The sequence below is a fragment of the Ovis aries genome, chromosome 4, assembly GCF_016772045.2.
Source record: "Ovis aries strain OAR_USU_Benz2616 breed Rambouillet chromosome 4, ARS-UI_Ramb_v3.0, whole genome shotgun sequence".
NCBI lineage: Eukaryota > Metazoa > Chordata > Mammalia > Artiodactyla > Bovidae > Ovis > Ovis aries.
This window is the reverse complement of record NC_056057.1, coordinates 58,679,178-58,704,249: the sequence shown is the minus strand read 5'-3', so window position 1 is coordinate 58,704,249 and position 25,072 is coordinate 58,679,178. Positions and strand designations below refer to the sequence as shown.

Below are 25,072 nucleotides of genomic sequence, written 5' to 3'. Positions count from 1 at the left end.
CCAGTTTCATTCCCATTTTCTGCTCTGTCCTTGGGGTGGACTTCCCATTCTCCCAATTCACATGCTCTGGTAGGGTTCTCAATCCCTATTACTCAAATTCTGCCAAAGGCCTAGCCAATTACACAGATCTTTGAACCTTTATCCACAGTGTTTAAGCCAATGGTTGGCCAGAGGAGCAAAGCAAAGTCAATTAGAGCTGTTCCCCAGGATTCAATGAGAGAGAATGACTGTCTTCTGGAGAACTTAACTAAAACAATGTGTAGTTAAAAAAAAAAAAAATACAGAGAGGCATAGCTGAGAAAGATGGAACAATAAGGGAGAACAATGTCACAGCATCATTTGAGTACCTTGATTTCTGAAGTCAGTTTCACCCCTGGACCTCCCAGTTTCAGGCATCAATGAACCATTCTCCAAGACCCTTAATCTGTTCCTTTTAATTCTTTACTGAAGCTAGATTGATGTGCATTTCTGTCATTTGCAATCCAAAACCCCCAGACAAACAAATACGATGGCCAACCAGGAACAAATCAGTCTATACCACCTAAATGTCATCCCTCAGTTTTTGAGAACCTTGGTGGTAGAGGGGTTATGGGGAAGAGGGTGAGGTGAGGTGGAGGGCAGGGGGACGACTCACATTAGCCTCACTAGAGAAGAGAAAAGAAATGCATTATCTGATAGGGAATCCATCATCCCTACTGTAGGCCACTCCCACTGTTCCAAATGCATAGGGAAATTGCAGATTGTTAGAGATGCCCTGTATTACCTCACTAAAGGCATATCTTCAAAAAATACTTAACTATACAAACTCAAACTATCAGTGTCTCACATTCTGTACAGCACATTTCTCAAGGGTCAACTGGAAATCACATTTTGAAACTGAATTTTTCAACTTGTACTCAGCTTCACTTCTAATCTAGTCATTCAGGCAATTATTATGAAACAGCCTATTATTCCTGAGAAACACAATTAAATCGACAGGCTAAACCATGATTTGGAAGGCATTCTCATCAATGGAAGCAATATAAGACAGAAAAGACATCAAAATCTCAAATGGAAGAAAAAAAAAAATAAGCACAGATCTTACCTTTACTCTAAAGAGCTTGAAAATTCAGTGTTAAGAAAAAAGTAGCCATCTTCACATTGAGTTTTCTTTAATGAAATTCTTAAAACTCCAGAGGTGTTGACTATGGTTATTACCTTAACAACCAAGCCCAAAATGAAGTAGAGAATGCCTTAATTTACCAATTTACTAAATCTTTACTCAATTAAATAATTTCTATTGTTGATGATGAGTTTCTCTATTACTTTTCTTTTTGTATATTTGCTAACTTCTATGAAAAAGTCACTCCCATTACAACAAAATGTTTCATACATTGACAATCTATAACAACATATATTAAGGATTTGGTATGTGCTAGATACCATCCTATGTGTTTTCCATGTATTCATTCATTCAGTCTGGTCAAGAACTCTGTAACAGAAGCACTAATGATTTCCCTTTTACAGATAAGAACACAGGCAAAGAGACATTACGTAACATCTCTAAGGCCACAAAATAAGAAGTAGAGACAGAAACTTAGCACTTTGGCTCCGGGACCAGTCCTCAAATCACGGTGCTTAAGAATAGATAAAGTTCTACTCTACTTCCTTTTGTATGTGAGACTATATGTGTGATGGAAAAACAAACAAGCAAATCATGGCAGAATGGAAGAAGTACCACCTTAAAAACAGCTTAAAAATATATGGGGGTAGAGGGAGGAGGAAAGCCAAGAGATGGGAATGGAATGAATAGGGCTGCTGAGAAGGAGAAGAGTGTAAGTAGTCAATGGCTGAATTTGATGCCCTCAGAATCCTCACAGGTGAGTATCGGTCAGAAGCAGGACAGGAGACTGGAACCTCACTTTCGTTGTTGTTTATTTGCTATGTCATGTTCAACTCTTTGCAACCTCATGGACATGCCAGGTTCCACTGTCTTCCAGAGTTTGCTCAAATTCATGTCCATTTAGTCGGTAATGCTATCTAATCATCTCCTCCTCTGTTGCCCCATTCTCCTTTTGCCTTCAATCCTTCCCAACATCAGGGAAAGTATTAATTAGGGTTCCAAGTATTAATAAGGCTTCACTGATGGCTCAGTGGTAAAGAATTCACCTGCCAAATAGGAGATGTGGGTTTGGTCCCTGGGTTAGGAAGATCCCCTGGAGAAGTAAATGGCACCCCACTCCAGTGTTCTTGCCTGGGAAATCTCATGGACAGAGGACACTGGCGGGCAGCAGTCCATGGGCTAGCAAAGAGTCAGACACGACTGAGCAATAGACTTTCACTTTTTCACTTCTCAAGTATTAATTATTGATTTAGTGGTAATTTTTTGAGCAGCATGATATGATTTTCTCCCTTACTTTATGAAAAATGATCTGAAATTCTGGATTGGGAGAACTGCAGTTAGAAATTTACTTGAGGCTAAATCCCATGATCCAAACGAAATAATGAGGGTTCCACACTGGGTCAGATGGGATAGAGAAAAGGGAGGGCTTGAGGCTGTAAACATGGTTGACAGGGTATAAAGAGGGACAAACTAAGAGGTCGTAAGAAGAGTGGGGGCAAAGAATAGAGAATCAGTTCCAGGAAGGTATTTTTAAAATTCCATGGTTCTAGGGGTGGGGGGGGGGTGGGTAGAAAAGGAGGGAGTCAAAGATTTCTTGGAGGAAAAGCAATCTTGAGTGAGACTTGCTGAACCACAGAGGGAGTGGGAGACAGTAAAGGGGAAAGGAGAAGGGAAATGGGATTAATTCAACAGGAAGGGCCAATATGAGCAAACACCCAGAGACGAGAAAAAACCTTGTGACAGAAGAACCAAGAAAGAGGCTTGACAGAAGGTGAAAAACAGATTGAGTAGTGGAAGAATGGGAGGGAGCTTAGAGCGTGCAGCCTTGAGCATTTGCGGATCTTCGTCCTGGTGCTCTGCATTCATTTGGTCCAGCTATTCCTCATGTGGCTGCGCCCTGGAGCAGAAATTTTGTCTTGGATGCTTCTACAACGCTCCAGTCCTCACTTTGGCGTGTTTTCATGTCTCTTATAATGTCTGCATCCTCATCTTATCCATAGCATGTTTCATTATAAATTTTGGACTTTCTGTGATCCCTCATGGCCATCTGCTACTCCATGACATTCAGCTTTGTCTCAAATGTTAATTCTTTTTCTTGATATGTCAAATCCACAGGTATTTTTCAGTCAGGTTGTACACAGGACCAGTGACCTACTGTCTTTGAAACAGATGCCCACTCTGAAGCCAATCGCCCATAAGGGTAATTTGATTCAAACTACTGCCGTTTCCTGTACTCCCAGAGTTTTATGTAAACCAAAAGGTTATCACCTGGCCAGAATTCAGTTATTGTGGGAAAAACAGAATGGAATCACACAAATAAAGAAGGGTTGTACTATTTATATTTTTCTAACAGAAAATATACTATCATTACTTAGCTTTGGTAACCCTGAAAATAGAGACATCTTTTTAAAATACTGCAGTGAGGGTTTTATTTTGAAGAGACTTTTTAATAAATATTCATCTTTCACCTCTGAGTGTCCATAGTGTCTTTCAAAGGTACCTTTTCTTGATTATTTAAAAAATTATATAAGAAATATTGACTAACAGTTTATGGTAATAACAACAAAATTAAAGAAATTGATTATCCTTTCTTTTATAATCCTTCCCACACTCCAGTAACATGTGTACTATTAGGAACTTTACTTTCAATCCTATTAAGTAATTTAAGTAAAATTTTAAACATCACCTAAGTAAAAAAATAGCCTATTAGGAATTTCTTAGAATATTGTTCAACATCGAAAGAGAGTCTAGTATAAAGCTATGCAAATTATCATTATTTCAATAAACATCTAAGAAAACCAGAAAGAAGAATAACCTAAACTGTAGCAATAGGGCAGATCTGGCTCAAAGACTTGTTTTGTTTGACTCATACACAAGTGTAGCAAAATTGCTTTTTAATTAACTACATGTACGTGTGTGTGTGAAATTTCACTGAAAAATGAAAATTTCAGGCTTCTAAAACTCAGAACAAAACAAAAAATCCAAATTCTGGCAAAACTGCATTCCCACATGTCAACAATTGCTTTGCACTGAGTTAAAACCTATAATCTGGCATATTCAGATCAGTCTGTCACAGTCTCCACAACTCTTCAGTTTACTATTGGTTAAGAGAGTCTGTGGTTGCCTCCACACAGAGACATTGCACGTGTACAGGAAAAAAAAAAAAAAAGGACTATTTCTTCTGCATTGCAGACACTTTCCCGATCACATACAGGAGCCACTCTGTTTCTTAGAGAGCCTTCCATCCAAACATCCAACCATACCCTCTGCTTCAAGCCATTAAGCATCTCACTCAGACTGTAAAAAGCTGCTAAATAACAAGCTTTCATGTTATTCTCCATGTTCAGACCCAAAATATAGTGTTTTTTCAGTCTTGGTATAGCTAACATGGCTAGCAATGAGTGACACATTTCTCTCAAACAAGATTTAGGAAGATATTCTATTTCATTTGAATATAGCCAATTTTGCATCATCAAATAAAATGTACTACACACAACAGGCAAAATAAGAAAGATACTCATTTAGTTTAACTTGAAAACCATATATATATTCTCTCCTCTCTGAATCCTCACCTTATTTCTCTCAACAGTAAAAGAAATGTCAGACACAGAAGCCATCAGACCACCCACAAAAAGGCAACTATGAAAGAGAAGGGTGTCCATCTTGAGGTAAATCTCAGAATAAACTTTGGCAAACCATTATTTTTCTCCTTTCAGAAACTTCCCTGCTCAAATTCTAGTTATTCTTTATAACACAAAGCAAGCACCGGCTCTCACATAACACTGTGCAAGTCACTCTTTTGTTACTTTTGCATTCCTCATCTATAAATGTGCTCATCAGCTTGTCAGCCAGGCTGGGAGAATTTATCCTTAATCATCCACACTCCCTCTTGGCTGAAATTTTCTCCCAAGCCCTTAATAATTTCCTGTCTTGATTATTATAATTTCTTTTTTATTGTCCTCTTGAAATTCAAACTCTTTAAGTTATGTACAACCAGAATATGTATCTAAAATAACATTTTCCCTCACTGTCTTTTCTTCACAAATTTAACTTCATTTTCTCATGGAAAATTCCAGTTCACCTCAAAATCACTCTGGAGACCTCGCTGCAATTATCTTCTCTGTCACAGGAGTGCAGCATCACACACCACCAGTTTTGTCATCTCACCTTCCAGGAGACCCCAAGCAGATATTCTTAAAGGCATTCTCTTTTTTAAGAGCATTGTTTTAAAATGCCTATCAAGATGGAAAAACAGGAAAACATGTGAAGGACTCCCTATAGCTGTATTTTCTTTCTTCTGTAAGAAAAAAAGGAATGATTCAAAGTGCATCCCACATTTTACATTTGCATTGAAATTTAATTTTAAGGATATGATTTCTAATAAATTGAAATTTGCAAATAAATGGTTTCTCAGGTTTAAACATCTTTTGAGCAAAAGATGAGAAGTCCAATTCTACCATATGAGGCACCAAAATATGCAAATATTAGAAAACCAACTGTATCATCAAACGAACATGATTTTAGGCAATAAACCTTTCCACTTCAGAAGGCTTGGCTTTATGACTTTATATCCAGTCAACCACATGAGCATTCTGAAGTTTTTCAGCGAAGAAAAATAAGTGTCTTTGAGGGGGAGGGGAACAGAAAAAAAGACATCAAAGGCATGCAGATGATGTGGTTTATACAGGACTTTAAAGCAGAACCACAAATGGCATGTTTTAATTTTCACTGTAAATTTCTGGGGGGAAAATGCAGTTGTACGTTCTTATCCAGGATGTTCCTCATCTATTGATACCTGTCTCTCTCATTCTCTCTCTCTCTCTCTCTCTCTCACACACACACACACACACACATGCACGCATGCACTCACAGGGGAATTACAAGGTTTCTAATTGGGAACATTTTTCTCTGCTCTTTAATCCACTATGAATGTTTATCACTAAGCTAGTTCTCCCTTTAGCTTCAGGAGGCAGCCAGTAGCCCAGCAGGGGAGAAAGAGAGTCAGAGAATCAGTTCTGGAAGGTCTCCAGGTGAGGATTAGGAAGATTTTTCCCAAAAGGCATCAGCAGCACTGAATTTAGCATCAGTGAATTTAGGCATTCACTTGACCCTCTTCATATGAATCTGCTAGAGGTATGAAAGAGGGCGTTCACTTGAGACAAAGCAATCCCACTCCTGGAGCTGGGATAAGGCTCAGCTTTTCCTGAAACATCTGTCAGGATGCTTCAGAAAGCAGAGCAGCTGCACAAAGAAAGTAGGAGTACAGAAGGGAAAGCAGCGAAGTGAAATGGATACTGAGTAGACAATATTGACTGAATTAGTCTACTTCCTTTGCACTTCCCAGGTGGCACTAGTGGCAAAGAACCGCCTGTCAATGTAGATAGACTTAAGAGACCTGGGCTGGATCCTTGGGTGGGGAAGATCCCCTGGAGAAGGAAATGGCAACCCACTTCAGGACTCTCACCTTGAGAATCCCATGGACAGAAGAGTCTCGCAGGCTTCAGTCCATAGGGTCGCACAGGGTAGTTCACGACTGAGTTGACTTAGCATGCACACACTCATTCCACTTCCTTTACTTTTTCCATTTAGAAAACAACAACAGAGCCAGCTATGTATGATTAGAATTTAATTATAGTAACCAGTCCATTCTAAAGGAGATCAGTCCTGGGTATTCATTGGAAGGATTGATGCTAAAGCTGAAACTCCAGTACTTTGGCCACCTCATGTGAAGAGTTGACTCATTGGAAAAGACTCTGATGCTGGGAGGGATTGAGGGCAGGAGGAGAAGGGGACGACAGAGGATGAGATGGCTGGATGGCATCACCAACTCGATGGACATGAGTTTGAGTAAACTCCAGGAGTTGGTGATGGACAGGGAGGCCTGGCGTGCTATGATTCATGGGGTTGCAAAGAGTCGGACACAATTGAGCAACTGAACTGAACTGAACTTCAGGAAATCGTTCACCTCAAAAATCATCAAACTGCAAAGTAACCACTTGCACAAAACTCTAATATAAGGCACAAAAAGAATTAGAGATGGTGTAACTGTCAACATTCCCCCATACTCTAGAAATCATGTATTTCTACATAATAATAAAGTAATAGAAGTAAATGTCATATTTTTGACAAGTTTAGATCTCTACTCTGAATTGAAGGTCTTCAAGACTTCTCTTGGAGCAAGGGTCTTACAATGCTGAAATTCATCACTGTTTTTCATTTTTCTCACTTTCCCTTACAAAATAATGAGCTACAGAAATGTTCTTGCCTCTGTACTTTAATAAGCAGCAAAATTCAAAACACTGCGGTGGACAGGAAATTTGAATCATAAGCACAATAATAAGAATGTTCTCTCTCACTCATCCTTTCCCTATGTGAAAATAGTTTCACCTAGCATCTATGATCTTATAAATAAACAGCAAAGTATAAACACATGTTCCAAGTTGGGAATTAAGTCACTGTGTCTGTCCTAATGTTGTCTTGCACAAGTCATGAACAAGGCATGGTAAACCAATGTTTTATGGGTCCTACCAATCTCTGTACATACACTTTTAAGCTATTCAATCCTTGTTTCACATTTGTTGTAAAAATAAGCATCTTCTGTTTGAAAGAGCTGCAAATCAAGGATGCATGTAGCAGTGCTACTGTATATTATATTTGCTACATTTAATAAAACAAAGAGACAAAGTTTCAGTATAGTTTCAGAACTTTTATCAGTTGCTTCCACTATAGTGTTCAAGAGAATTGCAACAATAAATCCCAGGCAACAAATAAAATGTCTCCCATACAGTCTTAAGGAAATCACAGACCCATCCAAGGCTTACACATTCAGTTAGACTTAAGATATTTTTATTAACCTAAGAGCCATTGTGAAAGTCTCTACTGACAGAAGATCTCCAATTAACCTACTTCATATACTTTAAGGATGGAATTCAGTGTTACTAAAATAGTTGTTGTTTCTGATTAATTATTTCAGGCTGGCCAGTTGTAGGCCAGAGCTATGTATGTCAAAGTCATTCACTTAGTTAGCAATGACACCACTGGAAATTACTTTCCTATGAACAGTTCTTGAAATCTGGGCCCTTGGCTAAAGCAAGTTATTGCAAAAGAGTAATAAATCTTAGAAACTGGCGGCCTGTCTCTTCTAATACAAAATAATGAATTTTTAAAAAAATAAGCTTCTTTTTAAAAGTTGAAATAACAACACCTTTGCAACTTGGAATATGTACACAAGTTTAAAAGTCATCTATGCTGAGCCACTGAAACTAATGAAGTTAATAAACTAATGAAAAACTAAGGAGGTTATAAAAATACTAAGAAGCATGGGTATTGGGCTGCAATGGAAAAGACTAGACCCCTCAATCAACTAGACTTACTCAATCAACTACTAATCTATGCTCTAACAGTTCAGTTCAGTTATTAGTATTTAGCTGTTTATTAACTACCCTATTACTTTAACAGGAATTTCTAAAAGTTATTATACTTTAAATATGAGATTACTGGAAGAATTTTACAAGCCTCTTTATAAACTCTAGGTTTGATCCCTAGGTCGGGAAGATTCCCTGGAAAAGGGAATGGCTACCCACTCCTGTATTCTTGCCTGGAGAATTCCATGAACTGAGGAGCCTGGCAGGCTATAATCCACGGGGTCGCAAAGAGTTGGACATGACTAACTAACACTTTCACTTTATAAAGTCTGCGATACTGACCTGATCACAATAAAATTACAAATTCTGTGTTTTTGTTTGAGATACTGTTTCTCAAAGTGTGATCCAAAGATCACCTGTGATGCTCCCAGGCTCTTTCTAAGACCTAAGGAACCACAGCCTCTGGAAATTGAGACCTGCAACCCTAAATTGTAAACAAAAGTTCTAAATAAGTCTGCACTGGTTGGAGCTATTGTTTTTACCAGCGCATAAATTTTCAATGAATAGAGCTGACTTAGCACAAAATTAGCCCTCTTGATGTCATGCAATTAAGTTATAAGCTATTTGAAATAAGTGAGCCTCTATTCTTGCTTAAATATTTTTTATTAAGCTCTTATAGGATTCTTTGTCCTATGAAACAAAGAAATCATGTCTAATTCAATATGGTTGTCTCTCTGGTTTAGCTGCTGATTTTCTAGGACCTGAATGCAATATTCAACTATAAAGATTAAATAGTACCACCAAGTTAATCATGATTTTTGACTTTTTTTGTCCTGTTTTATTGTGTTTAATTTGAAAAGCTTTCTCTAATCCTTAATAGAAGTAAATGAGGTATAAACGAATCAATAAGTGATTTCAGAGTAGTTCTCAATTGATTCAGGCAATGGGAATACCATTTTAACTTCTCTTCTCAAAAGCCAACCAACAGGAATTTCTTTTCCTGGCTAATAAGAAAAGAAATTTAACAAAATAAATCCTGAATCTAATATTTAGACTATGAAATTATGCTCACAAGTATTTCTTCAAGTTCAACTAAATATCTATGTCACTATATATTGAAAGAACAAAGGAATAATGAAGTTATAAAATCACAGTTTTCCAACTACAGTAGTAAAACCTGATTTAGGCTAGCACCATCAATGGATGCTAAATCTAAGGGGAAAGCTTTTATTATAAACAGGATATTTAAAACATCTCAAAGTATTTCCCTATAAATTACTTATTAATTTCCAAAGGAGAAAAGTTAAATATGGAAGAGAAATTGAATGACTGTTGAACCAAATAATAAAATAATGTCAACAATGCCTTTAATTTTTATTAAAAATTAAAGTATAGAAGAACAATTTACATGCAGCTCAACATTGTTTTAAAGTGGTTTTCCTATTCTGATTAAAGCTTTATATTTAAAATGTCTACAAGATAATGTGCTTCACAGGCTTGAGACTATCAAACATTATCACAAAGGTGACTATATTAGCAGCTGTGTTGCATAATGATCCAGGTAACACTGTATATTTGTTTAGTTCAGCCTGTGTCATAAAGTGCTATTCATAGGTGGGAAAGTAGCAAATGCTGGACTGGATGAGTTACAAGCTGGAATCAAGATTGGTGGGAGAAACATCAACAACCTCAGATATGTGATGATAACACTCTAATGGCAGAAAGTGAAGAGGAACTAAAGAACCTCTTAATGAGGGTGAAAGAGAAGAGTGAAAAAGCTGGCCTAAGACTAAATATAAAAAAACTAAGACCATGGCATCCAGCCCCATCATTTCTCAAACAGAAGGGGAAAAAGTGGGAGTAGTAACAGATTTCCTCTCCTTAGGCTCTAAAATCACAGTGGATGGTGGCTGCAGCCATGAAATCAGAAGATGACTGCTTGTTGGCAGGAAAGCTATGACAAGCCTAGACAGTGTGCTGAAAAGCAGACACATCACTTTGCCAACTAAGGTCCATACAGTCAAAGCTATGGTCTTTCCAGTAGTAAAATATCATTGTGAAAGCTGGACCATAAAGATGGCAGAGTGCCGAAAAATTGATGCCTTCAAACTGGTGCTGGAGAAGACTTTTTAGATTCCCTTGGACAGCAAGGAGATCAAATCAGCCAATCTTAAAAGGAATCAACCCTGAATATTCATTGAAAGGACTGATGCTGAAGCTCCAATATTTTGGTCACCTGATGCAAACAGCTGACTCATTGGAAAAGATCCTTATGCTAGGAAAGATTGAGGGCAGGAGAAGAGGGCATCAGAGGGTTAGATAGCTGGATGGTATCACTGATGCAATGGATGTGAACTTGGGCAAACTTCGGGAGATGGTGAGGGACAGGTAAGCCTAGCATGCTACAGTCCATGAGGTTGTAAAGAGTTGGATATGACTGGATGACTCAACAACAACAACATACATATATATATAAAAAACAGAGCTAAGAATTTTAGTCAATTAAAATATGTAAATGCATTCCAAAATGATTAATGCTATCGATGCTAATAAATAATCCTTGAGAAGAATAGATCATCACTAAAATATTAGTTTTCTTTCAGCCAAAAGTGCATAATCTGAATCTAATCATGAGAAAACTCTAGATAAACACAAACTGAGAAACACTTAACTTCCTCTGTTCTTTACAAACATCAATGTCACAAAAACAAAGAAAGGCTAAAGAATCATCCACATGTAAAAAGCCTGAAGAGATGTTAACATGATGTCATCCTTGACTAGGGGAAATAAAAACTGCTATAAGGATATTATTGGGACAACTGACAACACTACAATAAGGATACAAGTATTTTCAGCATTTAAGTTGAAAACTGTACTGTAATTATGTAAGAGAACATTCTCAGTTCTAGGAAAGACACACTTAAGTATTAAACGGTGAAGAGATATGATCAAAGCAACCTAATTCTCAAATGGTTCTGGTGAGAAAAACAATACTTTATACACACACACGAATACACACACACACACAAAATAGAAAGACAAAGTCTTAAGATCTGGACAAAAAAATAAATTTCTTAAATCTGTGTAAATGGTTTCTGAGCATTCTTTGTACTACCACACAACTTTTCTATAAGTAAAAATTGTTTCAAAATAAAAAGTAAAATCTGATCTTTACAATTAAAAAAAATGATTTGGCATTAGGACTTAACAAAGCTGAAGAAGCATATTGAGCAGAATACAAGGCAATTCTACTTGCAGATATATATCTTAAAGAAACTCTTAACCATGTGCACAAGGAAATATATGTAAGAATGTTTCTTGTGACTTTGTTTCTTATAGCAAGAATTGGAAACAATCAAATTGTCATCAAAAATAGAATGTAAACATGAAAGCAAAAGTGTTAGTTGCTCAGTCATGTCTGACTCTATGCAATCCCAGGGACTATAGCCTGCCAGGCTCCTCTGTCCATAGGATTTCCCAAGCAAGAATACTGGAGGGGGTTGCCATCACTCCTCCAGGAGATACTCCCCACCCAGGAATGGAACCAGAGTCTTAGGCATTGCAAGCAGATTCTTTACCATCTGTAGCACCAGGGAGTCATGAATTACAGCATACTTATTAATGAACACTATGCATTGAATACTTCAATCAGAGCTACATATGTTAAGATGGATAATCCTAAAGGTAATGTTGATGTGAAAAACTGTTTGTTGTCAAATGATATACAATGATACCAAATTTTGTAACGTATTAAAACATAAAAAGTACTAGAAATTTATCAGTGCAAATATATGTATCTATATATAAAAACAAGCATGATGAAAACTAAATAGTAAATTCTAAATAATAATTAACCTTGGGGAGTGACCAGTGTAACCTAGGAAGGGTACACACCAAGCTTCAATTGCCTCACAGTATTTTATTTCTGTAAGAGAAGAAGCAAACCAAAATGCTAAAATATGAGAAATCTAGATAGTGACTATATGGATATATATTATCATTGTCTATCATTTTCAGTGTTTCAAAGATATTACCTAACAAATTTTGTTTAAAGATTTTAAAAGTTCTAATTAAACAACATAAATGCAGAGAAGCTCAGTTCAATCCTCTTGGCCACAAAGGAGGACCTTTGGCCACAATAAAATATAATAAACTAATGTTTAATTAATTTCTATAATATGCAAACACTCTTTGCTACTATAAACTCATCAAAACACTTTTTTCAGTAATTCACACCACGTACTTCAGCCTTTTGTATTATAAATCCCATCATATGATTATAGATTAGTCAGTCAACTTTATTTTCTAATATGTTTAACTACTCAGCAAATCTTTGTTCTCTTATTGTTTTGCCTCACATTGGCTGCAGGGCTTACTTAAGTTGTTTTCTGCAGTTCTCCCTGAAGCTGGAAATTTTATACCTGAGTTGGATGATATTTATTAAGGCTAAAAAGGTATTACCCTTCATGGTTACAACAGAATTCTGAGCAGCATCAGGGCTACATTGAGATCACAGAGCCTACGGGTCGTGGTCATTTCTTCAGCTGCACAGTATTTTTATCAAAGTGAACAGCCTGTGCAGGCATCGCATGATATGAAATGCTAACGGAAATGTGCTGCATAGACCATGGAAAAAAGTATGAAATGTAGTTTAAATTATTACAAGAAAAGAAACAGGGCTCTACAATGGAGGAAATTGGAGATTGAAAATAGAGCATCTCAGTTTTGTTCTGCCACTCATTCCTTGTGGCCTTAAGCAACCCACACCCGCTCTCTCAACCTGGGATTACTCACACAGAGATAATGACAATGTCCTGCCAACCTCACAGTATTGGTGTGAGGCCTGAAAGAGATGACACACGCAGAAGTGCTTTGTGAACGATACAGCATTCAAAAACCACAAAGTGTGACTGTTAGTATTCTGATCCTTTCAGAGCCAAAAAATATCCTCACAAAATGGATACAATAAAATTCTCAGAAACAGACAAGGAATATTAATTTGGCAGTTTCTGGAAGCTATGGTTTGTATGTGAGTGAGTAGATCTGCTGCAAGAAAATCTCCAAGAATATATAAATAACTGTTAAAGATATCATAATGGAACTCTGTTCAGAGTAGGATTATACAAGGAAGATGAAGGAACGTGACTGAAGTACTTCCTTCAGAAATTATTCAGAGACTGAATTAATTGGTGATTGCAATCTGTGTTAAAAGTTAAAGTGGACACTAGCTGGAAGGGAGTGGCAAGATGAAAAGCGCCAAGAATGTTTGCTTTCTTCAAAGCAGTGGTTTATAAAGCATACTCAGTGGATACCTAGGGTCCCTCAGAACCTTCCTGGAATTCACGATGGCAAAATTATTTCCATAATAACACTAAGATGCCATTTGCCATTTTTGCTGTGTGGAAACTTGCACCGATAGTGAAAAAGCACTGAAGGAGGAATCGCTGGTGCCTTAGCACAAATCATGGCCAGGAGACCAAACAGTATTAGTCATCTTTATAGTCTTCACTGGCACATACTAGCAAGCTTTATAACAAATGTTTGTCTCATATAAGAATGTCCCTGATGAAGCAATTTTTAAAAAATCTATTATATCTCAACCCTTGACTCAATTATTTTTTTTTTATTCTGTGTGATAAAATGACAAGTAAACAGAAAGCAATTGCTGCATACTAAACTGTAAGAGGCATTTTAAGGAACAGTACACTTATGTGTGTGTGTGTGTTTTAACTGTCAACTGAACCAGCCCTTTTTCATATAGCGTCATTTTTACTTGAAGGAACAACGGACAGACAGACTACAATTTTTCAGGCTTGGGTTTGGGGCAGACATTTTTGGTAAAGAATCTGCCTGCAATGAGGGAGACTCTGGTTCGATCCCTGGGTTAGGAAGATCACCTGGACAAGAGAATGGCTACCTACTCCAATATTCTTGCCTGGAGAATTCTATGGACAGAGGAGCCTAGTGGGCCACAGTCTGTGGGACTGCAAACAGCTGGACACAACTGAGTCCTCAACAGAGAGGTAATACTGTTGCTTCAGGGAAAACTACTGAGAATATTCATTGCCAGTAATAACATTAAGGCTTTCAAGCAGAAGTTAGAAGTTTGAAAAACTTCTAATAACCTCTGAGAGCATAACAGCTTCCCAGTGCTACATTTTCTGATTAGATTGGTGGTGATATTAAAAAATGGGATTTGTTTATGCTGTGTAATGAAATGCATCAACATCCGGAAAATCTACAAAACTCAGTGAACAAACATTTTCTAAATGACCAATAAATGACATTACAGTACTATGCCTGGGTAAAGTAACTGTTCAAAGTACATGATAGATCAATGGATTTTAAAACAAGGTACAAAAAGTTCATTGAAATGTTTATGAATAATCCTTAAGAAAGCATCACTTGTCGAATTTCAGTGCAGACCTAAAGAAGAATGTCCATGTCTCATGAAAATACTTCTCTCACTTCTCCAATCAATGAAGCGGGCTAAAACCAAAACATAGGAAATGTAGATTTAGAATGGAGTTGAGTGACGCAGTGGAAAGAAAGGAAATTATCCAGTTCTATCACATGATTCTTCAACAAGACCTGTGCACACTACAGTGCATATTGTACCTCTCACACTTCCGTGCAATTTTGCTTCAAAAAAGAGCACTCAGAGGTGATGTTCTGTCCTAAGGTTAACTAGACCCCTTTTGTCCAATTGGGGCAAGCATCTACCCTCCCTTATCCTCTAGTCCTGTAGTCTTTTGTCAGTGTTTGACAGGTATAGAAGTATAAATGTCCAGTTCATTTAAGTTGGGTTGAAACAGTAGCATAACTCATACTACAGAAACTCCCACAAAATTTTAAACTTCAGTTGCAATTGGAGAGACTTGTGGCTCAGAGGTTAAAGCGTCTGCCTGCAAAGCAGGAGACCTGGGTTTGATCCCTGGATCAGGAAGATTCCCTGGAGAAGGAAACGGCAACCCACTCCAGTATTCTTACCTGGAGAATCCCATTGACGGAGGAGCCTGGTGGGTTACAGTCCACGGGGTCCCAAAGAGTCAGACACGACTGAGTGACTTCACTTTCACTTTGCCTGAAATTACATCTCTTTTTTCCTTTCCCTGTCCTGCCCTTTCCCATTTATTACTTCTTAACTCTTCTCTCACTTTATTATTTGAAAATAAATCCTCAGTGTAGCATTCTAGAGAATGCTAGTGTGTATTCTAGTAGATACTGGTATAGATTCTAGTGTAGCTTCTAGAGAATCCAACATCCAACAGCTAGTTAAAAGCCATTTACTTATTTGATCAATGCTGCTCTTTGAATTCCTGGTATATGATAATCAACTTGATTACCACAGTAATGGAAAGGGTAGTGTACAACTTCATTTTCTATCAACATAATTCTAGCTGAATATTAAGTGAGTGAACTAGGAAGGGAGAAAGTATAACTCTGCTAACAACAACAACAACAACAAAATTCTGGTTATGGTCTTTGCTTCATTTTTTCAGAAAGTCCATGATCACACGCAACATTTCTGAGTCCTCGACATTAAAACATTCTTTTAGAAAACAGGCTACAAGCAAAAGGAAATACCAGAACAATCCTGTGATGGGACAGAAGGAATAGAAGTACATAGAACCATATGAGCAAGATGTAGGTCAAGATAATAATCAGTGGAGAGGAAATGACTGAAAACAATACCAATGTCCAGCGAGAAGGTGACTGGTGAACTGACTTCCCTAATGAAATGGGAAGGATCGGGATAAAAAGGAAGGTAATGGATAAGAAGGTAAATGAGCACCCAGAAAATACTGAAGTGGAAAACAAGGCAGGGGAGAGAGCGACCAGGGAGAGGTGAGGCGAGCAGGCAACATTCAAAGGTTCCAGACTCTTTTCTCTGGCGCTACCAGAACAGAGAGCAGTACTCCTAAGACATTACAGCCGGTTTCATAGCATAGGCACCCACACCTCCATTTCCTTCTCGGCAGTATTCCACCTAGACCAATATGCATTTTCGCACGCTCTTCTGCATTATTCCATTAACACTGTTTTTCTATCCTCTTCCCTTTTTTCTACATTTCAATTGCTCCCTAAATCATTACGTAAAGAGACCACAAACTTCAACTCTGGGCAACACACAATTCCCCAAAAATCAATAAGCAAAGAAGAAAGTTGGGGGGATATATTACACATTTTCCACCTATTTTGTTTTAGGCTTACCTTAAAAGCCAGTTTCTTTCTTTCTTTTTTTTTTAAGCACCCAAGAGAAAACACACATCATAGAAACCTGTTCTGAACAAAACTGTTATCTACCAACAATTTCCTTTGCCAGTCTCAAAGGACAGTGGTACAAAAGAATTCTAGGCATATATGTGTCTATCAAGTCAGTATCTAAAGAGACAAAAACTGGGTAGAGACCTTCAATAAGACTGTTCTCATAACTCTGCCTAAGTCAGGAATGCATCCCTTTTAATACTTCAAGCACATAACATATCTGATCATTGACTATGCATGTCTGTCATCTTATGTCTCTTTATGTTTCAGTTCAGTCCACTCAGCCATGTCCGACTCTTTGTGACCCCATGGACTGCAGCACACCAGGCTTCCCTGTCCATCACCATCTCCCGGAGCTTACCCAAACTCACGTCCATCGAGTCGGTGCTGCCATCCAACCATCTCATCTTCTGTCATCCCCTTCTCCTCCTACCTTGAGTATTTCTCAGCATAGGTCTCTTCAAATGAGTGAGTTATTCACATCAGGTGGCCCCAGTATTGGAACTTCAGCTTCAGCATCAGTCCTTTCAATGAATATTCAGGACTGATCTCCTTTAGGATGGACTGGTTGGATCTCCTTGCACTCCAAGGGATTCTCAAGCATCTTCTCCAACACCACAATTCAAAAGCATCAATTCTTCAGCGGTCAGCTTTGTTTATAGTCCAACTCTCACAATCATATACAACTACTGGAAAAACCATAGGTTTGACTAGAGAGACCTTGGTTGTCAAAGTAATGTCTCTGCTTTTTAATATGCTGTCTGGGTTGGCCATAGCTTTTCTCCCAAGGAGCAAGCATCTTTTAATTTCATGGCTGCAGTCATCATCTGCAGTGATTTTGGAGCCCTCAAAAATGAAGTCAGTCACTGTTTCCATTGTTTCCCCATCTATTTGCCATGAAGTGATGGGATGAGATGCCATGATCTTAGTTTTCTGAATGTTGAGTTTTAAGTCAAGTTTTTCACTCTCCTCTCTCACTTTCATCAAGAGGCTCTTTAGTTCTTCTTCGCTTTCTGCCAGAAGGGTGGTGTCATCTGCATATCTGAGGTTACTGATATTTCTCCTGGCAATCTTGATTCCAGTTTGTACTTCATCCAGTCCAACATTTCAAATGATGTATTCTGCATCTAAGTTAAATAAGCAACGTGACAATATACAGCCTTAACATACTCCCTTCCCAATTTGGAATCAGTCTATTGTTCCATGTCCAGATGTAACTGTTGCTTCTTGATCTGCATACAGATGCCTTAGGAGGCAGGTAAGGTCGTCTGGTATTCCCATCTCTTTCAGAATTTTCCAGTTTGTTGTGATCCACACAGTCAAAGGCTTTAATGTAGTCAATAAAGGCTTTGGTGTAGTCAGAAAAGCAGAAGTAGATGTTTTGCTAGAACTCTCTTGCTTTTTCTGTGATTTTTATGCTTAAATGTTATCAATAAAGCATTCTTATAGGCAGAATTGTAGGACATATGAGGAAGAAAAAAACACATCACATGGTAGGTAGCCCATTTAAAAATTAACCCAGATTATTATTCATAGCAGTTCAAATGAGTCAATACTTTGGAATGATATTCGAAAATTTCCTTCTACTATTAATCTGTTTTATTAGTTGTATTTGTTAGAGAGCCTAACATGACAAGCATAAAGTGATTTCTAAACCGCTTCTATGGAAACACAGCCCTAGGACACAGAAATCCCTCAGAAATAGCATCAGGATGGACTTCAGTTAGGCTAACCAAGAATCCTCCCATTGAGAGATGATCTGCTATTGAAATAGTTTCACCTTTGAACTTTATTTTTTAAAAGTTTCTTGAACACAAAATAATTCTCTTCTTCCAAATTTAAGACTAAGTACCAGCTGCATGATGCCAGCATATAAATAAGTCACAGAACTAAAAAGCTGTCAAGGTGAGGACAGGAGCATTTGGGACATGTGCCAGGATACAGCATGCATCTAGCATCAGAGTACATAATGCAGTTAGTTAGCTGCATTAATCTATTTCAATCAATTCATATCAGGAGAAGAATAGGTTATCATTTAAAAAAAAAATCAAACTCCAGAAAAAGAACTTACCTTTTATGAGGAAGGGAAAAAAAAGGAAAAAAGGTCTTGATCTGGAAATATCTTCGAAATGCCAGGCAGCATGGAGCTCCAAGCACAAATATCAGGGTGGCTTCCTAATAATTGTGGGGACTATAATTATTGTGGGGACCAACACAGTCCCTCAGGTCAGCTCTCAAGTATGTGTTGGAAGTGCAGAGGACTGGGGAACAAGTTGAAGTTTACAGCTGTATTCATCCCCAGAAAATGATCATATATTGGGCAAGTTCAGGAAGTTTTGTATGAGACTTCTTAACTTGAGCAAAGACAGCATTCCTGCCACTAAGATTTTGTCCAAAATGCATAAACATTTTCTATTTATTTACAAAAGGAAGACTACAATTAAATAAATTAAATCAATTTTTAAAAAGAAATTTAATAAAGGACCTCAGCCATTTTAGGAAAGAAGCATTTTATTATATTGTAAAAAATAGCGATAAATATATGGAAGGCAAAAGGTAAAATAGTTTATACCTTTCATAAATGACCAAGACAGAGTATGCATTAAAGTACAAAACAGGTAAATCAACAAGCACTAGCAATATTGGTTTTCCTTTTAATGACCTATTATTAATATCACATGTGGGCTTCCCCACTGGCTCAGACAGTAAAGAACCCACTTGCCAGTGCAGGAGACCTAAGAGAAGGGGGTTCGATACTTGGGTTGGGAAGATCCTATGGAGAAGGAAATGGCAACCCCACTCCACTATTCTTGCCTTGCAAATTCCATGGACAGAGGAGCTGGCAGGCTACAGTCTATGGGGTCACAAAGAGTCAGATATTACTGAGCACATACACACACACAACATCACACGAAGCCCTGATTTGTCATATATCTGAATTACTAACAATTTACCAACACACCAACAGTGCAGAAACCTACAGTTCTTCTACTTAACCACATTTATCACAAAAAAATTTCTCTCCAAACTGATGACAGATATACTCCAATGGAAACAAAATCAATTCTTAATAATTACCTGTTTAATTCTTTAAAAAGTGACTGATTTAAACAGTCCTCAACTTCTGTTTCCAAGGAAATACTGAAACATTATTTTGTAAAAATCCTTTTCCTTTTTATATTGTAGAAGACAGTTGAACTACAATATTATTCATTTTATACCTATTTATTTTATACCTAGTAGTTTGTATTCCAAATACTGAAATTATTGAAAGCATACCATCTATGGGTTAGGATAATGATACCTATGTACCAATTATGATTTAATCAGCTCTGGGTATGAAAATTATCATCAGGTGATCAAGAAAACTATTTTTTCTTAAGAGTTGAAATCCTCCCTGCCTTCTTATAGGGAAGATTCTGCAGAACATGATACATGTGTTCCAAATGCTCCCACACCACTTCCCCCATTCCCCTCCCAGCCATCTTCCACTTTTCTAGGTTAATATGTCATTTAAGTGCCTAACTTATCATGGAGAATGACCTCAACAAGGGATAAAGTTAGATTTACTGAGGAATTTCCAATGTTTTTGACTAAGAGACAAAGAATTATTGTATATATTAAACACTCCATGCCATTAGGGTGTACTAGGCTTTTGCATTTTAAAGGCAAATGTTTGATAAGGTTCAATTAGACATATTTTTTCATTTACTAAATGTCTAAATGAGAAGGAAATTCTACATTGGAAAAATGCTCAGAAAAAGCCCAGGTGTACAGAACTGAAGATTATGCAAGCTTTGGTAGAAATCTCTGTGCTACACTTTTTCTAGATGTAATTTCAAGAAGGACCCTAGACAGTGTAGGTTGGGCTAGCATATGGTTTATTTTGACTTCTATAAAACAACAGGGATTTGCATGTTTCAATAAATTTCTAATCATAACCACAGATCATCTCTTTGGACTTCACCAAATAGAAAGCAAAGCACAAAAAAAAAAAAAAAAAAAAGCTAAATGGGGCACCAAGACCTTTATTTACAAAAGAAAAGAGAAAGGAGTGCTGAAGGCATTTGTTTTGATGATGAAAATGGAGTAGTACCTGGTGCTCAGTAATCCTCATCCCTGAATCATTCTACAACTAATTTAATACACACGAAGGATACTTTTCTGTTTGTAAATAATTCACTTCTTCGCTTTACAAGCATGTACTGAGGTCTGATATCAACTTATACGTTAGCAAGTTCCTCCATACTCTAGACCACAGAGGGATTTGAGGAATAAAGAGATGGGAAAGAAAAAAAAAAAATTCAGAAGGAAGATCAACAAGATCAAGTACTTATTTTGCACTTATTTTAAAAAGTTTTGATAATACTGTTAATATATTCATAAAAGTGTTGTATAATTTCAAGAAACCTTAAACTTCATAGTTTATTTTCAAAGAAAATGGATATGGGACAATGCTAGCTCTGTTTCATAGAAAACTTCAGGTTGAAGTAGTGTTACATATATGCACTGATTTCCACACTTTTTTTTCACCAACTACTCAGATGCCCAGCTCTGGGTTGAGACCTGAAGATACTATAATGCTATATAATATCTCTTTCTCAGTTTAGTTAGTGGTTGAAAGAAAGACAGACAAATAGTAATCAAACAAGTTACTAAGTATGCAATTATGAAATAAGGTACAATCCAAAGAAAGAAAATGCAGAGCTAGCAATATCTGTAACAAAGTACACAAACTTGGGCTTGGGGTAACTGAAGATAGGGGACAAAGAAGGCTTTATTTAAAGGAAATGCTTGGACTGAGAGTAAAGAATGGCTGGACATCAACAGAAAGCAGGTGAGATCTATCAAAAGCAACAAAATGCACAGAATCCCTATCATGGGCAGGGATTGGGAGATAGAAAAAAGAAGAGGTCACCAAGGAGCAAAAATAAACAATGAACCTGGAATATCAAAAATCAAGTGAGCAGAGGAACCTAAAAAAGGACTTTTACCTCAGGTTACATAGGGACCAACTCTTGAGGACATACAAGCAGACCCAGTAACAAGCCAGATTTAATGTACTCTGGTAAGGGAAATCTCTAAGAAAAATCAGTCTCTCACCCTGATCATACTATTTTTTTTTTAAGCAAAGTATATAAAAAGAGAACCTTCAGGATAGTGTCCATATCTCAGCACGTAGACATAATAATAATAAAGATAGTGAAGAGACACCCACAGGGAGATGCAGTGATTTTTCATTTGGAGGCAGATTCATATTTGTTCAGTTTTTGTTTTGTTTTTCTTTTGTTTGTTTTACCGAATACAGCGGGGTTGCATGCATTATTTTATTTAAAATGTTATATGAAAATGGGAGGCAAGGGTGGAGAGGAGGCAGGTAACAGACTTTGTGGGGACATTTAGGCAACATTAATAACTATGGTCTTCATCTTAAAATCAATGAAGATAATGAAGGCTATTCACATGAGAGTAAAACTGAATTTTCAAAAGATCACTTTGGATGGAGTGGGGCAGAAGGGTATATGAAGCTGAGTAGATGCAGAGACACTGGTTAATCAATGTTTGTAGTCTTCCAGGACTCAGATGTGTCACGGGAGATGGACAGCAGTGGATGAACATAAGATCAGTAGGACTCTGTGGTAGAAGCAACAGAGAGATGAGGTAGCAAAAGGTTTCAAGGATAAATTTGAGACATGGCTCTTATACAATTGGACATGTTGTGGCTGTTCTTCACTAAGTAAACACTGACAGAGAAGCTGGTTCAGTCTAGAGCATGCTGAGTCTGAGGTGCCCTTGAGACAGACAAGTGGAGATGTCAGACAGATAATTAAATGAAGCCTGGAGTTCAGATAAGAAATCTGGCATAGCAATCAGATAGAATAGAAGAGTGGCAAAAATGCCATTTTTACAACAATATGCCTAGCATAAAACAGTACTTAAGAAATAAGAATTAAGAAACAGTTATGAAATATGTATATATTCTAGAGATCTTAATTTCAATTCACAATAATATTCTATTGCATTTGTTATTCCTTTGGTTTTAAAGTAGTGAAAGCATTAATTAAGATGCAAGATATTAAACATTAACTAGCAAATGTATACTCCTTCACCAGTCTATCAGATTAGTCAACTAGTAATGTACTGGAGTTTGGAAGGAATAAAGTGAAAGTGAAAGTTGCTCAGTCGTGTCTGACTCTTTGTGAACCCATGGACTATACAGTCTATGGAATTCTCCAGGCCAGAATACTGGAGTGGGTAGCTATTCTCTTCTCCAGGGGATGTTCCCAACCCAGGGGCTGAACCAGGTCTCCCACATTTCAGCATTTCAGATGGTTCTTTACCAGCTGAGCCACAAGAGAAGTCTTTGGAAGGAATAAATACAAAATACCGAATATATTTAAATTTAAAAATTTAAACCCAAGCAACAAAGAATTTCAAGTAACCTTGAGGGACAAAAACATTCATTCTCAAGACCACACTTGGGACCACAAAGCAAAACTTAAGAGGACCTAGTTTAACAAATGAATGCAACTGGAATATTTTATACTAATAATAAATATCACAATAAAGCAGTTAATAATTTGGGGTAGTGACATATAAAACACAATAAACCAGTTACAAAATACAATCACTTCCAGAAGCTCTTTGCTTAAAATATTTAGTTTACACTGTTCAAAGATCACACTGTCCCTGAAAGAATCACATTCACGTACACCTACAAACGCAGAGGTTAATGTGTCTTTTGTTCTTTTGTTTTACTTTAGCAGTTTAAAACAGTAATTTGGAAGAAGACTTTGGGTTTTCATTTTGAAATATGCTACTGCTGCTGCAGCTAAGTCGCTTCAGTCATGTCTGACTCTGTGCGACCCCAGAGACGGCAGCCCACCAGGCTTCCCCGTCCTTGGGATTCTCCAGGCAAGAACACTGGAGTGGGTTGCCATTTCCTTCTCCAATGCATGAAAGTGAAAAGTCAAAGTGAAGTCGCTCAGTCGTGTCCGACTCTTAGCGACCCCATGGACTGCAGCCCATCAGGCTCCTCCAGCCATGGGATTTTCCAGGCAAGAGTACTGGAGTGGGGTGCCATCGTCTTCTCCATTTGCAATATGATAATTCAATAAATCAAAAGTGGAAATTATCTCCACCCTGCCTTTATGAAGATAATATGGTAGGTAAATAAGAATTTTAATATCTTCCTAAACACTTTAATAAATAATATAAGAAATATCTTTTTAAAAGAAAAACAGCTAAATAAGCAATGTATATGTATACATACACAAAAAAAGGGAAAATACTTATTAAAAAAACTGAAAATTGTTCACAACTCTTACAACAATCAAAGTACTTGTTCTATTTCCAAGTATTTAAAAACTGATAACTAACCTAATCCTAACCTGTCTCCATTTTTCAAATGGTTAAGGTAAATTATTCTGATATTTAAAAGTGAAAGTGTCCATCACTCAGTCAGGTCTGACTCTTTTGCAACCCCATGGATTATAGCCCCGAGCAAGCTCCTCTGTCCATAGGATTCTCCAGATAAGAATTCTGGAGTGGGTTGCCATGCCTCCTCCAGGGGAACTTACAGATCCAGGGATCCGACTGGTGTCTCTTATGTCTAACCTGCAATGGCAAACCTGCACTAGCACCTTCTGGGAAGCCCAAGCTTTTTTAAGCTTTTTTGCATGAAAGCTTACTACACTTCAAACTTACAGATGAAAATCAAATGGTAAACCTTATCTTTTGTAAATTTAACTTTTTCTCTTAACTGCCACACAGGTCTTTGGTTCTTCCAAAAAGTCCAGTTCTTTCCCTCCTTAGGGTACAGTTTAGTTCAGTTCGGTCACTCAGTCGTGTCCGACTCTTTGCGACCCCATGACTGCAGCACGCCAGGCCTCCCTGTTCATCACCCCAACTCCCAGAGTTTACTCAAACCGATGTTCACTGAGTCAATGATGCTATCCAACCATCTCATTCTCTGTCGTCCCCTTCTCCTCCTGCCCTCAATATTTCCCAGCATCAGGGTCTTTTCCAATGAGTCAGCTCTTCACATGAGGTGGCCAAAATATTGGAGTTTCAGCCTCAGCATCAATCCTTCCAGTGAACACCCAGGACTGATCTCCTTTAGGATGGACTGGTTGGATCTCCTTGCAGTCCAATGGACTCTCAAGAGTCTTCTCCAACACCACAGTTCGAAAGCATCAATTTTTCGGTGCTCAGCTTTCTTTATAGTCCAACTCTCACATCCATACATACCTTAGGATACAGTGCTCCACAGTGTCAGCTGCAGATTGGTTCTAGAATCTTCATGGCTAATAACATCTGCAAATCTCAAATCCATTAC

The 25,072-nt window shown here is 37.5% G+C and overlaps 1 protein-coding gene across 9 annotated transcripts in view; it reads right to left on the bottom strand.

Moving 5' to 3' along the window:
• Positions 1-25,072, bottom strand: part of IMMP2L (inner mitochondrial membrane peptidase subunit 2) — a 958,934-nt gene that overhangs the window by 607,395 nt on the left and 326,467 nt on the right. For 2 of the 9 annotated variants that reach the window (XM_060414763.1, XM_060414762.1), the window contains exon 5: positions 1-25,072. This exon is cut by the window's left edge and continues 53,126 nt beyond it. The exons of the other annotated variants lie outside the window; for them this stretch is intronic. In XM_060414763.1, the coding sequence (XP_060270746.1) occupies positions 25,069-25,072 (4 nt within the window). In that variant the 3' untranslated portion in view covers positions 1-25,068. 9 annotated transcript variants of the gene reach the window in all.